We start from the raw sequence: 17,509 nt of genomic DNA, 5'->3' as shown, positions 1-17,509 counted from the left end.
AATTAATCTGGATAAATATGGTTAGAGTAGGATTATTATAATTTTTTCGTTAGATAAATGCATTAGACTTTTAAGCTTCTTTCAGTTTCAGTGACCGATCATGAATATCAGTGTTAGAAAGTACGTCAATGGACGGTTCTAGTACTATAAAGCGATAATAACGTTCAGAAATGTTTGAAAAGCAAATTGTTAGTATATGACAGGTAACAATTTTTCTTACTGCCTTGCACGAAATTCAGGTTTTACTGGGCAATATAATGGTACATATAATTTGCGCTAACAGAAAGACAAGAAAATGCCTTAAATGATTTGGATCCTATATTTTGGAGACTCATTGCATACACAGTAGAAATACTTGAGCTAAATTTTGTAAATGCATTATTGCACTTGCCACAAAGAAAAATGATTGTGGTAATGCTGTATCTCTGAGACGGAACCCTTCAATTTCCTACCACATACACAGTTGAAGTAACTTTCATTCCCACTTCACCCAATTTAGGCTGCTTAGAAAACACCTGATCTCTGCTGTCTTATTGGGTTACAATTTGCATAGCTGTAAGATTACATTGTTTATTGTGTATTATGCCATGAAAATCTGCAAAAAAATTTATTTCATGTTTTTCACTTACCGTGCATTCCATTAAAACTGTTATAGGTCTTAAGTACATGTATTATCGTTTATTGGTGAATATTTGTGATTATCACAATGGTTTAGTTGCCTGATATTGTTTAGGTGTTAAGTAAATACTGTTTTTGCATTCCCCATCATTAGTTTGCATCTTAAAGGTGTAATGTTTGGTAGAGAAGACATTGCTCTTTTCTCATTCTCTAATCTTGATCAGTGAAAAACTAGAAAGATGTCAAAACATTTGATTGAAGAAATTTGGAATCATTCCTGTATATATAGAGAGATTATATATGTAGCAAAGGATGGCTTGAAAACTCTGTAGGCCCAGCCATCGTGGTCATAAGATTTATTCTGGAGCTAGAGGTTTGAGAGAATGCTTCAGTTGCAAAATAGCATTTGCCCTTTGTGGAATACCAGTTTTTTCTACATACATTAGATTCACACTATAACTTCAGATAAGAGTAAAGAAAATGGAATTATTCCTTGCATTGTTCTCAATAATTTAGAACTATTTCTAGTACAGTGCTGTTTTGAAATATGTATCCAGTTTACGGCTGGATGCTTGATGGGGCTATCACTAGGGTGTTCCTTGAGCAATGCATTGTAAATGGCATTAAGCTTCCAGTATCCATTTGACCCCATTTATGCTAGTTTCTGTCTCTTCTTTCCATGTATTTACTGTTCATATTTACAAACAAATCCGTTGGGTGAAATCTATGAAAGTGGATCTGCATGGATAATGGTCTTGACATAATGCAGTATTACAATAATGGATGTGAATTATTGTATTGGTGGCAATGCCACAGGGATGTTAGTCTAGGTGAAATATTATAGCCCAAGTATGTTGCAATTGGAACTTCTTAAGTTCAAGCCAAGGTGGCAATGCATTACTGCCCTAATACTATTCTCCTTGCATTTTAATACATTTTTATCTATTTATGAATTTAGTTTATTTTTTTAATAAGTAAGATCTCCTCTTTCTGTATATCTCTTTACCTCTTCTTCCTAATGAACACCTTATTCTCTGGAAGCTTGAATTTCAAGTCATTGGCCCCTCTGGGCTTGTTCCCTATTAATAGGTTTCATCTTCTGAATAATAATAATAATAGCTAATTAATTTAGCATTGCTAGACTTTCATGGGGTTTGCTTTGTGGTATGTTGTGAAATTATTTTGTAAGTTGGGATAGGACGAGAGTTGTGGGACTGGGTTAAGAATAAAGGGTAGCATTTCAGCTGTTTAGGTAGTAGACAGAGTATCAGTGCAAAAAGAACCTTTAGTCCTTTTACTGCCCAGAGCAAAGCACACCATTATATTGGTTGCTTAGCGAAGGAATCGAGATGGCTAAAAAACTTTTAGCTGTAGGTTCATGGAATTAGCAATGCATTTGACAGTTTTACATTTGTTTCTATGTAGTTATCTAGATGTAACTTGCATTGCTGAATAACATGTTTTCTAATATAATGAAAAATTACTCGTTTGTGCATAATAATGCTAAAGTTTTGAACATGCTTAATATGTCATCTTGACTCAAGTTGACATGATATGCATACACTTTTGATGGCAAGTAGATGAATCTGATTCATTTACTTGCCATCAAAAGTATATGCATATCATGTCAACTTGAGTTCAAGATGTTTAAAAGATGTTAGTGGCTGTATTTTTTTTTTTTTATATATATTATATATAAGAGCAAATGATGGCATATAAAGTGGACCCCTGCCTATCTGCGTCTCTTGATTTGTGATTTCACCTATTTGTGGATTTCTCTGTGGAACATATATAAACATTATTTGCGGAAAATTCACCTATTTGCGGTTTTTTCCATAGAGAAATATTCACAAATTACTGTATTTTCATATTTTCGTGACAAAATGCACTTTTTGTGATAAAACTATTGAAACATTCAGGTATAAGCATTTTTAGTGTGTTTTTTTGGTGTTTTGAACTATGAAAATAGTTACAGTACAAGTATTTTTAGAGGGGTTTTAAGGATTAAATTGATTTGACTTATTTGCACCTTCCCAGGGGACTGATGAGACGTCATCCATGAAATGTCAGGTCAACTGTTGTTATATACCTTAGCAGTAACTTGGTTCCCATTGTGCTGTGCTTGTAAAGTTTGGTCATACAACTTACAGAAGCAGCTTAAGAAACATTTAAGGTTCAGTGCTATAGAACTGTTTTTCCTGACATTCTTGGGAGTTGTGAGGTGCTTAAGTTAATCAGTTATAAACTTTTTTCATGGAAAAAAGTCTTATTCTTGTAGGAATAGGAAATGTAGTTTTGTACTGTGGAGGTAGGAACATTAGGCTTTTATCCTCAAACTGATCATAAAACAAACGAATTTATGTAAACACGCAGGGAATAACTCGACCAGTAGTCCTAGATCTGTTCTTGACTGGGGTGTTTTTTTGTTGTTTCTACTTTAGGTCTGTGGCTTTGAATAAAAAATAAATGGTACAATTTAATTTGTTTTGCGGTGCTGTGTTTCTGGAGCCATAACTAATTTTGATAAGATTTGAATATCTTATTTCATATTGCATTTAATATAGGGAGCATTCCTACCATATTTTTAATTGCATTTAATATAGGGAGTATTCCTACCATATTTTTTTATTGCAATTAACATAGGGAGTATTCCTACCAAAGCAGAGTTTTTACAGTAAAGGCAGTTCTTTCTATTGATTTTGAAACACAGGAGCATTGTAGTAAGTGTTTTATTACAATGGGTTTTTTTCTCTTTGGGGACTAGTTGAGAAGAATGCCGTGCAATAAGCATAGTCTAATATGGAAATGCAACAAGCATAGCTTTGAATGAAAATGAAGAGCAAGGAAGTGAAAATGCAGCCAAACTGGACAGTGACTTGATGTGATTGCTTTACCAATGGTTTTAACATTACAGTTAAACATGATTTCATTAGTCTCAACTGAAGTGATTGGTGTATAAGAACTAATTAAGAAGCAGTGACGTTTAGTGCTATCAGATTCCGTATTACAGTCAACCCCCCTTATTCGCGGTCTCACGATTCACGGACTCGAGCATTCACGGATTTCTCTGTGGAACGATTCTTACCCATTATTTGAAAATTAGCCCATTCATGCATTTTTCGGTTAGAAATATTCACTAATTAATGTATTTTCATATTTTCAGAACTGAATGCACTTTGTGATAAAACTTATTAAAATACTCAGTTTTAAGCATTTTTTTGAGTGGTTTTTCTTGTGATTAAAACTATCAGAATAGAGCAGTTGTAAGTGTTTTGAGAGTTTAAGTATTTGCAGACTTTAGCTAATTCTAGAGGTTGTGATCATCCCCCCCACTCTAATACAGGGGTTTACTATACTGGGAAAATCACACTATAGAAGAATACAGGATTACTTCCTTATATGAGGTATTGGCACCTCACAACCTCAAGAAAAGTTATTGTTTTCATGGTAATTTTACCTCCATTCTCATTTCTCGAGGTTAATGAAGGCATTCATCAATATTATAAGGACATTATTGTAGTTGTTACTTCATGAATTTTTAACCTGATGTCATAGTGTGGATAGCTAATCCTTAGCGAAAAGAAGACAAAAAAAAAATAACACATAAGCTCTAAGAAGTCATAACATGCCTAACAAAATATGAAACAGTATAGGACAGGACCAGAACATTAGTTGACTTGACAGGACTGGGAGACAATCAGTAAAGAATTTAACATTGGTTCATAACCAACCCATTAATCACAGGGCCGTTGTGCGCCGTTCAGTTGCTCCCAGAAACGTGTAGTCTGATGTCATGCAGGCAGAAGCAGGAGGGTACTTGAGTGCCACTGTTGATGCATATGCACCTGTGACCCATTGTTAGGTTGTAACCGATCATCCGCATGTTGCTTCCTATTTCAGGTTCTAAGGGTCAGTTAGAAAATGTCTGACAGGTTTGACATAGTATCCTGGACATTAATAACTCATTCATTCATTTATATACAGTATTAATAATTTCTTTTCTTTGTTACCTTGACATAATGTGTCTTTTATGAAGAGCATAATTAATAGTGGTTGTTACTGATAGTGTATTCTGGCTACCTTAGGTATTTATGTCTCATTTTGTTTTCCCCACCTTACTGAATTTCCCTTTTCTCCATTTAGTGCTTTGGTTTTCTTGAAACAGTTCTTTAGCAATATGTTAACTAGTGCAGGAGTAGGCTGGCAGTTAATGGTGAAAATCTAGGTTTGTTTGGCACAAGTAATTTTGTATTAGTTCAATTAGGTTTGGTTTAATTTTTTACTAATCTGTATTTCATAGATATCAGTTTTTGCTTTTTTTCATTGCCCTTAATTGGTATCTAAATTTTTTTTGCTTTTTAGCCAGCTGTAAAGGTGTGTAGTTATATTGTATTTTATGCTTTTAGTACTGTTTGCAGTAGTATATACTGCCTATGAAGAGATTGTAAATGGAGATGTGTATTCAATTTGGTTTATCACTGAAGCAAATTTGTCAGTTTGCCTTCTAGGGTCTACCGAATTTTCATGACTTTACTTGAGATGGACCCTCCTTGTGCTGTGTTTCTGCCATCACAGTATGGCAACAGAAGGAAGTACTGGGCACGGAAGAACAAAATCTAGGCAACCGAACTTTGGCATCTGCTGCTTTGAAATTGGTTTCTTGATTGTCATTGGTCCTTCAGCTGTTTCCTCGAGGCACCAGTCTCGAGAAGTGGACGTGACTTGTGCTGGTCGCTGACTCCCCTTTCTAGAAACAAGCCCTCCTTTTTACATTGCACCCAGTGGACTATGGAGTGTAAAGTATCTGAGTGAACATTGACTCGCCAAGGACTTGGACTAGAGCTGATGTTGATAATCAGGAAAAGGTGATCAAGGATGTGACTGGCTGAGCTCTAGTATTCTCCATTTATCTAAGACTAACTGGAAGATGGCGCCTGATCAGTGACTTGTGCCCACTGAACAAGTTCCTGTAGAAAACTGCCTTAAGGATGGAGATAAGTCAGTGAAGTAGGACATCAAGGAGGAGAACATCTTGGCTTCCTTGAATTTACAGGATGTCCTTCTATGCCCCAATTCATCCTCTGTCAACAAACTATCTGGGTTTTGTCTAGAAGGGCAGTTTTTTCAGTGACATGCTTTTTCTTTGGACCTGGTGATTTTGGGGTCAGTGGCAGCCAGGTCCCACCAAAAGACCAGGGCTCTCTAAACTTCCATCACTTTCACAAGCAATTTTAAGATTGCACCTATCTTGAAAACTTGTACTCATGAGAGGATAGTTTGCATTCTGGGAAGTCTTGTAGGAAGATGTAATGTGTTATAGCTCTTTTTAACTGCTCAGTTACTGTCTTGAGATACCAGAATTCCTGTCTGGACCATGAATGAGGGCTCTAGATGATGAAGAGGTATATTTGAAAAGTAGAATTGCTCACGTATTGGAAACGTGTATTGTTGAATTAGATTATGATGATTTGAAGCTTGGAAAAGAGAACATTATCAAGCACAAACAGTTAGTATGCTTGTTGGTTTTGTTTTCTGAACCCAGAAGTATAAACAGTTTATTAAAGGTTACAGGAAAGCATATCATTGATGTGTTTTTGGGTAAAGACGCATTTGAACATTGAAGTAAAGTACATTTGCTTGAAGGGTAATTTCAAGGATCTCCAGCCACTCTTCACCTTGTGCAGGGACTCTTCAAAGATTGATTATGCTTAAGAGCAGTAGTTTCAAGGTCAGTTGAGAAGTGTATGTTGGGCTGACATAATTTGGTGGTTGGGAACGAGCACTGTTTTCTGTCCACTACATTATTATTTGCATGGCATCATAATTAGTCTTACTGTGAGGCCTCTTATTCCTCACTGTAGATTGATTTATATGTAGATTGGGAATTCAGGCTGTGATGGCGATCCAAAGCTTTAAAATATTCAAAATGGCACTCCGTGAAGTCTGGACTTACCTGACCACAAGGCATTGTGGTTGAAGAGTAGTTAACCCTAGAATCTACAGCTAGCCAGGTGCCTTGAGAAAATCCCTCCCTGAGGATAATGTGAAGTGAGGCAGCCAATAACATCATTCAGAACCTTGAGTGTGCCATTTTTCCTATTGCCTGATTTCTTCTAAAACTACTTAAAAGGTCATTGCTCACACACAACTGGTTCTTGTTCCCTGGCTCTTCCCTTATCTAGGTAGACTACAGCAAAATGATGAATTTCCTGAAAGCACTCCTCCAGACAGAATTCCACATCTTTCAGGGCTTCACTGAACAAGCCATCTTCAAAAGAATGCACTATCATTATCCATTATCCAGCTCTCTTGATTCTCCAGTTTCCCACCACTTTGCTTTGCAACTTTGAAGCCGAGTAGAATTTTTCCTTCCTTCTGCAGTCAGATTTTAGTTTTGGTTTTTCACTCTGATCACTTTTGCTAATGACCTTACAAGGGACCATGCATTTAGAGAACTTGAACAAATATGGTCACAGCAAATCTCCTACTTGAATTCATTGACTCCCATGGATAGATAGAAGGACTAAAACTAACTTTTGGAACAAGCCTTAACATGAAGAGGATAGACTATTAAAATGCTAACTGCATTATCTGCCATTAATCTGATGGCCCTTGCCAGAAACTAATTTTGTCAGAAATATGATAAAACCATCAGGTAATGGTAAGCATTTCATCAAAGGAGTAAACAGCCACCAGCTGGTTGAGAGTTAAAAGGCTGAAATGAAGAAATGGAAGGAACAGAGAGAGAGAGAAGGGGTTCAAGGCTTCCTTGAATCTGAGTATGAATTGTTGACTTGATGAATTCATGAAACAGTGGTGCTATTTAGTCATCAGAGCAATTTGCTGAGTTGTCAGAAAGACAGTACTGTATCCAGGAGAGAGAGGCATTACCTTCTTGGAAGGGAGGCACAAGCATCATCAGGTGAAAGGTTTTTCCATCACGGAAACATCTCAAAGCAGAGGAGCAGGACTGCTAACAGAATGCAGCTGTGATACAGTTGATGCATTTAATTCACCTATAGCTTTTAGTTCATACTCGCAGGCAAATTTACGAGTACATATCTAGCCTCTATGTAAGCTGCCAAGGTAGTGAGAGTCCCTGTCAGAGTCAGACATGGCTTACCAGGCAACTAAACATTGTCTTTGAGGCATCTCAAAGTTGTGCTAAAGATCACAAAAAAAAAAAAAGAGATAAGCAGAATGATACTATCCCCTTACACTGGTCCCTGCAAGAAAATCCTGTGGAAAACAAAAAGCAAAACAAAAGAACTGCGATAAAAAATTTAGCCATTTCTCAAAAAACAAGAGTTGTATATTGCAAGGCTACTAATATCTGAAATATAAATATTTAAAAAACTATACATAAAAAAAGTGCTGTATTTTGCCATAGTTTAATATTTACAACACTTCATAAAATTATTAATTACATATACTGGGGAAAAAAGTTACTGCGACAACAAATACTTAAAAACAACTAACTACAGCAGCACTGAAACAAGAAGGAAAAAGCAGTTGACGAGAGCTGCATACCTATGCTTTAAAGTGAAAGTAGTTCACAAGGGAAAGTACATATGTAGTTCACCTTAATGCAATGTATGCGTCTTCACATACACACAACAATTAACAATTATTTCTTATCTGGTGGTAAACGTACAGTTCAGCTACACTTATTTTAACCACAGATCTTAGAATTTCAGAGCTTGTGTTCGCACAACGAAACAAATGCATTAAAAAAATTCATGTAAGCAATTTTGTGTTTGTGTGTTATCAAAAGTGATTAGTAGTAGTGTAATTGCCTAGTCTGGAATATGGTACATATATTTGTGTGATTAAATTGTATTTAATGGAACATCTAAAAATATCAGCACACTTGATAGCAAGTTACATCTAAGCATAAGTTTAATAGTGTGTAGCATTTAAATTATATTGTGTAGGTATCCATATTGACGGCTGTACGTAGTCAGAAATTTTACCCTGGGAAAAAATAACCATACTGTGTATAGTTTACTTGCAAAACCAAAAACAAAAATACAGAATAAAATATTTTTTTTTAGCATATATACTTAACCCATCTTTAACACCTTTTGCCAGCCAGTGACCGAAGCCTGCAAAAACCTCTTAATGGTTAATGTGTAAAAAGATAAAGTACATGACCAAAGCCTGTAAAAACCTCTTAATGGTTAATGTGTAAAAAGATAAAGTATAATGTGATCAGTCTGAAATCCTCTAGTTAAGAGAACATTCCGTTAAAACGAGTCCATAGGCAGTTTCACAAAAGATGTCATTAGAAGTAAAGAAAAGAAATTTAAGGGCATTTGTGGCTGAAACGCTGGGGAGAACCGACTAACTGTTACTCGGCCAGCAGAAAGACAAAGAGTGAGCTAGTTAGCTGTTGGTTTGCCACTGCTACTAGGCATGTGGTATCCACAGGAAATGTCTTACAGGTTCTTTTTGTCTAATTAGAATGTAGCAATTTTATGCAAATAAACAAAATTGTATATTATTTATGTGCATGTGTAGAATCAAGTTCTTCATCTCAGGGTTTTCCTGGATATGGATGCTGCAAGATGTGATTTCTTAACTAATAAGGTGCCGCATTTGGATATGTGTCCAGTTATCGGACAATACATCCATACAAAATTGCAGCAGAGGTGAACTTCCCCAATTTTATCTACATATAGGAAGCACAGAAACAGAAAAAGTATCGATTTTTGGAGTTTGGGTTTTAATCATAACGGAAGATTTGAGATCATCTTAGCAAGATTAAAACATACCGCCCACTCATAGGTATATTTTAGAGGGAACCAGTGCCCCATTTGTGCTCTCTATGGTGGTAAGCTATCTGTTGAGCACATGCTGGTGCACTTTCCTAAATTTAATCGCCTTAGGGCAAAGTACTTACTAATGGGGAAGACTATTTAGTCATATTTATTTTATATGCTAAGTATATATTTTAATATAAAAGTTCAACATATTTTTATTTTTTGCCGGTTCTGTCCAGTATCATTCTTCATTTTTTACGTTCATATTTTAACGCTGAATTTTACTAGTATATCATCATTCACATATTCATTATCAATCTTATCATCAACTTGTATATTTCACCTTCATTATGGCGCTGAATAATCCTGATGGGTTCCAGTGCTTGGTCTTCAAGACCTAAATTTTATAATCAGTCAATCAGAAACCTTTGCTCTTCACAACAATCCCCAGAATCTGGGTTAAATGGCCCCAACCCCAGCCTGCACCATAGCAAATGTCATCCAAGAATGTGAATGTCATGTTTTGTCATTTGCACTCAACTTATCACAGGGAAATACTGTATCTCTCTTGCTTTATTTCAACCATCACTGATCGTTTGGTGTGAATATATAGAAATGAGTTACACTAGTCGCCAGGTGCTATGCCACCAGACAATATTCAAGTGACCCCAATTTAAGGTACAATTCTGACCCAGTGGAATTGCTAGCACCCACTTCGAAATTGAGATCCAGCATCATTGCTATTAGTAATCAGGGTAGTAAACTCTCTCTCTCAAAAGAAAATGCAATTGTGAACAGTAGGAAACCAATCAAGAGGACAACAGGTCCCATAAAAGATAGAGATGGCGATAATATCGGTAGTGACGAAAAGATAGAGATGGTGATAATATTGGTAGTGATGTAGGGATGGCAGATCTCTCTAAATAAATATTTTACCAGATGACACGTCAGAAAGACTTAGTGTTCCAAAAACAGACCAAAGACAGGAGCCATAAGGAGTTAACCAGAGAAATACGGTAGTGAAAAGCACAGAAAGAAAGTTTAACCAAAACGTCAGAAGACACGAAGAAAATGTTAAACCAAGAAAGTGTGTCTTAAGTTGATTTCCATTTGAGGTTGATTAAAGGAGCGGAAGAGTTGCTTCTTGCTTTTCATGACGTATGCAAAGTATCCTCAGAATGAAGAAAGGCAGTGAATGATGGAAAACAACGAAATATTTCATCAGTATTTAAGAAATTTCAACTCCTGGACAACTATTTGAAGTCTATTGCGTAACGAAACTTTTACAAGCATTTTGATTCTAAGCAGGCAGCATGGTTTTTTGTAATGAAGATACAGTAATATGTAATCAACCTTTTAAGTTTTTATGGCATGTAGATTTCATAAGATGAAACAATATCCTCGGTACATGCATATGTATGGGGTATCTTATGTTGGGAAAGAGTCAAAAGTTTGGTACTTAGTCCCTTTTGCTCTTCATCATCTACATAAATGACCTAGATATAAGGTTGACAAGCAAAATAAAGGGATTTTGACAACGGAAAAATCTATTTCTGGGGGAAGACCTGTGTCACCCAGTGAAATGGTTCCAATAGCACACATTTCTAGGTATAAATATTGCTAAATATACCAGAGAAAAAGCTATCCATAATGCCAGGGTTAAGTAAGTTTGCTGAGGACACAAAAATGTGAATCCCTGCTTATAACAATGCAAAATAAAACCATTGCAAAAAACTTTGAGAATAAATGAACAGATATATGCATGTGCCATTCAACTTAGTGCTGAGGCATGTTTTAGGTTATTAAAACAAGAATGCAGAGTTTGACTTCGATGTCGATTAGAAAGTCATCGATTGAGAGGTCTTGGAGCCGTAGTCGTTACTGAGTTACAATCTCCTAAGCTGTGCATAGAAATCCCAGAAATTTCTAAGATACATGAAATGTCAGTTTACTACCTGGTAAAGGGAGACTGCAAATATCAAAATGCATAGTTCAACCAATCAGAAGGATGTAGATTATCAGCACAGGCAAGAGCAGTCAACCGTATAGTGCACAAGTGTTATCAATTACACACCTTGGATATCAAAAAGGTTAGGACACATATACCTGTACTCATTAGAAAATTGTCAGTTAATCATAGTACAGTATATTTAAGTTTTAAATAACTTAGGTACAGAAATCTACCTTCCTTATGTAATAAGCAAACAGGAGCTAAGAGTTGTATTGTGGGTACTTAAGATAGCTACATAATTTTTAATTTTTTCAACGGTGTCCTGTTGGCTGGACTAGTTAGTCATTCAGGCACTTTTGTCCATGTATGTCTCTCACCCCATGATTTAAGGCAAATGTTCATGATAAACCTGTGACGTTAATTTAAAATTTCCATAGCTGTCAAGCCTCACTTGCATTCTGGTTGAGTGGTTAGAGTTGTCTTTGGCTGTGTAACGGGTTTACAAAAATAATTTATAGCTGATGAGAAAAACACTTACTGGCTTAAGAATGAAATATACATTCACTTATTTCCAGACTTGGACATACCTTTTAAGTCTAAAGTTTCAAGTCAGGGCTACTTTTTGTGTTTTGCACTATATGAAAGTACAGTACTGTATATAATTAAAACGATAATGATCATATAAACAGCCATTGATGCATCTGGTAATTGTTTTATGTAAAGTTATTTTGATAAATTTTAATTAAGCAAGTAAATTATAGTAATTTTTGGAATAATAATTTCTGCTGCGTATAATTATTCATTGTAAAGTATAACAGTGATATGCTTGACTTTTTTTATGACATTGCTCACTGAAAATAGCTTGGATGGCCCTGATTTAAGAGTGACAGGTTTACAATGAAGGACCTAATGAGGAAACGATATGGGTCTTGTACAAGTCACCTTATTGGTGGTGGAAAATTTAGTCACTTCCACAACATCACAATTCGAATGAGGCAAAAACGTTTTAGAGAATTTTGTTTATTTCAGGAAAAAGGAAAAGTTAGAGAATTTTGTTTATTTCAGGAAAAAGGAAAAGTCCTTGAAATGCTTATCAACCCTTTGCTTAACCTATGGATGTGTTATTTGACGAGTACTCCATATGAACCAACCCCACAATGCTGAAATGTAGTTTTAACAAAGTTAAATGTTTTTGTGTTATATAATTTGGCAAGTGATGAATGACTTGGATAATGTTGGGAGAACTTACCTTTGTCCTTCCATTCTTTATTAGCTTTTTAGAAAATTGGTTGTTGGCTAATTAAGATGTAGTTTTAATGTATAAAGAACAAATCTTTTAGGCAACTATGAGAATCATGAGTTTTAACTATGGTGTGTGATTAAACTACATAATATAACACTTAATGGAATGCACTCAATTAGTAAGTGAAAGTTTATTTGACATTGTATAGGAACATGCCTTAACTTGCAACTATCATTTTCAGAACACCGGGGACGCATCCTCCAGGATATTTCAGTTTGGTGCTGGAAGTACGCCTGTAGAAGCCCCTGCTTTTGGGTGAGTTAGCAGTCCGTGTGTACCTGTGTGGTGTTGACAGTATGGAGTTAACATTTCTTGATTAGGATTTTGTAACGAAGATTCATTACCGTTGAAAATAACATTAACGTTGTAATGAGGATTATAATTTTTTATCTTTGGTGAAGTGTATTATGTTAATATAGGTTTTAGGTTCTTTCTTGGGATGTTGACCAATAGCTTTGCACTTTCACTGAATATTAAACAAATTTTTGCTCTCTTGTTTAGTAGTTGAACAAAATTTCTTTATTTAATTAAGCAGGAAGTTTTGTTAAGTACTTGAGTTACTGTTATCTTATTGCAAATGGTGTTCGCCACTAATGAAAGCATTTGCTGGGTATCAGGTTTTAATTTTTTGATAGAAAAGTATAAGAAATCCAATAATTACAGAGCTTAAAAAGGTAAAAAATTCTTTAAAGACCCTCCAGAGTGATCATAACAGCACGAGTAGTAACCGCAAACAGCAGAGAGAAATGTCACGTCACAACTTTTGCTCTGGGAGAGGTTTTCAAGTGGCTAGTGAATGAATGGGTTTGAAACATTGTCCTTTAAAAGCAGAATTCATTAAGAGCTATACAACACAGACAGGCGACACCTTTCGTAGGGGGTCGTGTATGTTTTTATTTTTAAAATGTGTATTTCAGCTATGCCCTACTATTATTTCCAGTGCTGAATGACCTGACCACATAAAGTCCCAGTTAAATACATAAGGTCGCCTACTGTAAACCTTAAGCTTTTGAGTTTTGGGGTTGGCAAATCACCTGTTGTTGTTTTTTTTTTTTTTTTTTTTTTTTTTTTTTTCTGACATGCTTGCTTTCTGCACAATTATTTTTCATGCTGTAACAGTGACTATTTGGGTGATCTGTAGCAGAGTTTGTATATCTTTTTTGTAATATACTTTACCAAAGAGTACCAAAAAAAAAAAAAACTCATTTTAGTTGAAGTTTATGCTAGTGGGGTTTAATGCTTCCTCTGTGTTCCCATTTAGTTCTATATAAAATTCTACTACAAAATTTTAATACCTTTTATAATAAATTGCCATTATCTTTAAAAAGGGAGATTTTTAACCCTACAGTGTACCGTGTAGTATAGTATTTTGAACATTGTTGGACATCTAGCTTGTTGGACATCTAGCTAAACTCCAGTGATGTTTAACATTATGTACCTAGTCATGTTGAATAGTAACAGTGATCTATTCATAGATTGTTGAACATCAGTGGTTAAACTCTTGAAAAATAATAGAGAAATTAACTAAGATATAAAGCAAAATCTAAAAGCATATAAATTTGTATGTGCTGTTCTTTAAGGAAAAGGTTTGTCAAAATCAAGTGTTCCAAAGTTCACCAACCACTTTTGGACTCACTCTATTTCTCTACAGCTTGTAAAGGGAAGAGGTTGATAACTTATAAAAAATATGTATGCTGTAGTAGAAATGCATGGTATTTATGCAGTGATAATATTGTTCATCTACAAATATGCAAGTTAACAGAAATATGCAAGGCTCTGCCAGTGTAACACAACACTTAACTGTTTGTTGCAATGTAAGGCTAGATAGGGTTGGTACATAGCTGATGTAAAAAGTCTTTTAAAGAAAAATATCAGTTGGCATTCAGGACAGTGAACTTGAAATGTGTGTGACAATTGAAAGTAAACTTTAGTTTGCTTTGGAGAGGTGAATGTACATGAAGTTATGTTTATGTTTGAGGAAAAATGTTCCACATCTGATAGGAAAATTAGGTATTTTGTCCGGGAAGAAATTTGGGAAAAATGTTCCATATCGGATGGTAAAGTTAGTTATTTTGTCTTGGAAGAAATATTTACTTCATGCATTTGTTTTCTTTTCCATTTCAGTGCGGATAATCCCTATGCAGCGCCCGCACCTCCAAGTGGCCGTGTAGTAAAGAAAGCAAGAAGACGAAAGCAGTAACTCATAGCTGCTCCGTTTTGTACCAAATCGTGTCTTTATATTGATAATATATGTATATAACCCACGTCAATTATTTTTTTATGACAGTTATTCTTTTGGGGGCTGTTGCTTATTTTTCCTCCTATGTTCCCCTGTTTTGTTTTTTTTTTTTATATCAGGAAAGAGCGCTTTTGATTTTAAATGTGGTGCTTTACTTGGGAAATGCTGTAAATTAACTTAAGTTGTCAGGTTTTTTCTCAATTCTCTCTCTCTCTCTCTCTCTCTCTCTCTCTCTCTCTCTCTCTCTCTCTCTCTCTCTCTCTCTCTCTCTCTCTCTCTCTCTCTCTCTCTCTCATTTTATTAGTCACTTTAGGTTAGTGGTCTAGGTAAATGCTTCACAATGCCTCTTAAACTTCCCTTTGTTCCAGTTTGTGATATTAGGGAGCATTTGTATAAATTACCATGAACAACAGTAAACTCCTGTAATAGTGAGCTTTTATTTATAGCAACTGACAGTCATGCATTGCAGATATATATATTCATGAGATATATACCGTATATATGTGGTAGACACGGATATAGCGCTATCACATTTAGATTGTTGACTTTGATTTTTGAGTAGTTTTATCTTTTGATAGAAAAGCTGTCACAAAGAATTTTTTTTTAAATTGTTGCAAGCAGTGAGTGTCAGTTTATTAGTGTTATGTATTTTGCAGATCAAGTTTAGTGATATTTTTGCTGTTTCATCCTTTGGTATAGCTATATATATTTTTTATTGATTTGATCCGAAGATTTTATTGCGTTGTTTACTGTGGCAAGAGTTTACTTTGGGTAGTTCAGATGATTTGCTCTTGTTTTATTTGAGAGACGTTTTAATAGGTATTAAAACTGCTTTATTGCAGAAGTTGAAACCAAATTGTATCATATTTACATGTTCCTCCTACTGAATAGGGAATATGAAGGTAAATTTCTTACAGAAAACTAGTTTTATACCAGCGAAATGATCTCTTAAAAAGAGAAAATCTTTAAGTTGGAGAGGTAGGCTTTATTTTGGGGGCATGAGTTCACCTAACAACTACAGTATGATTACTGTATTTCATTTACAGGTCGATCGTTGGCCACTGTACATAAATTATTGGCCAGGTTGGGCTTATGCCACGATTTTATATTCATGTCACTTTTCACTTGAGTTCTTTATAGCCTGATGGATCTCGTTAACTGTTGTTCACTCTGTGAAAAGGCCTGATGAAACTGTAATGAATATGAAATTGTGCTTTATATATCAACCCAGACAGTTTTGTAAGCTTTGTGCTACACTTCTCCTCCCTGTGCATGGTTATTGTAGAATATTTTAAAAATTATTTCACTATTTTTTTATCAGGAGCACAAAGTATTAGAATAGATACTCTGTTATATCACTAAAGTGTAAATGGTGTATACTGTATTTTAAATTGACCCTCTTTGACCATGCACAGGTAGGGGCTTTGTGGTGATTTCAGAAGAGGCATTCAACTAAGCTTTTTTCATGAATGAAGTCTTTTTACCACTATGAACATTCTTTGTACATACTTAAGGCTTAGCAAGCCCATGAAGTCATACTGTTTCACGGTTCCTTGTTAGGAGATCATTGTTGAATATTTTATATGATGCCCATGGTTAATGGCCATTGTTTTTTTTTTTTCATATTTTTTTAAGTTTTCATTAGGAATGTTCATAGTTCTCTTGTCGCACAGGTTATTCCAACATCTTGCTACAAAGGGCTGTACATATTTTAAACAAATGAATAGTGCAGGTGGACATAGCATTTTATGTTACTAAGGTGAATGCTGGGGATAGCTAATGTCAAGTTTTTGTCACTGAATATAGCAGGATAATTTTTTTCTATAAATAATACTTTATAATAGATTAAGTAAAGCCTTTCATTGTGGTTATCACTGCCCCTGGTATTAGCCATCCGCAGCTTGTCACCCCCCACTTTAGTGTTGCTCATGCAAAGTCCTCTGCAAGATGCGACAATTGTGCGCTTTATAAATAAGTGATGTATATAGAATACCAAGGCAGGCTCACTCCTTGAAAATGTACGAACACTTCATTAGTGTGGTATAGCTGACGGACTTGTGTTAAATGCGAGTTGTATCTGTAGGCTGCTGTTGCGGTAACTAATATGAGTAGTAAAAACGAGTGACTAGAAATGAGTGGCTGGTTGTGAGAAGCGGAGTGTACCGCCCCTTGTCTTGTCCTGTCTGTTGGATCCCTGAGAGGTTTATTGTAATACTGATAAGATTATTTTATATCAATGTGACTCTTAATATGTACAAATTGGTGAAGTGTGAGTGTGAAGGAGTTAGACTGCTGAGAGTATATGTCATCTGGTTTTGCATTACTCGGTGTGAGTGTGAAATGTTCAATAAAGGAGCATTCTATACTGGAAGTGGCCTTTTAAGAACCTGTTCTTCTTCTTCTTCTTTTTTTTTTTTTTTTTTTTTGCATCTACAAGTTAGACACACCAACTTAGCATCTAAAGGGCTGCACTGAGAAAGATTAAATCTTTTTGGGAAGCTTAAAAGTTATGTTCAATGAAATGTCCCTCCGCTTTAGTTGATAGTTTGACTGAAATTTCAGTAGTACTAGATTTCTTCTTCATTTAGCCAGTGGATCATGTGGATATGATATGGAAAGATAAATCTGACTGGGTA

General features: G+C 35.3%; 1 protein-coding gene across 1 annotated transcript in view; it reads left to right on the top strand.

Annotated features, from left to right (window-relative positions):
• The window catches only part of LOC136836383 (nuclear pore complex protein Nup153-like), a 44,725-nt gene extending 27,481 nt beyond the window's left edge, over nt 1–17,244 (top strand). The window contains 2 exon segments of the mRNA XM_067100576.1: nt 12,816–12,889; nt 14,759–17,244. Coding sequence (XP_066956677.1) covers nt 12,816–12,889; nt 14,759–14,834 — 150 coding nt within the window. The 3' untranslated portion in view covers nt 14,835–17,244.
• The last annotated feature ends 265 nt before the right edge of the window (nt 17,245–17,509 follow it).

The sequence above is a fragment of the Macrobrachium rosenbergii genome, chromosome 56, assembly GCF_040412425.1.
Source record: "Macrobrachium rosenbergii isolate ZJJX-2024 chromosome 56, ASM4041242v1, whole genome shotgun sequence".
Lineage (NCBI taxonomy): Eukaryota > Metazoa > Arthropoda > Malacostraca > Decapoda > Palaemonidae > Macrobrachium > Macrobrachium rosenbergii.
The sequence above is the reverse complement of the archived record's forward strand: the minus strand, read 5'-3'. Positions and strand labels throughout refer to the sequence as shown.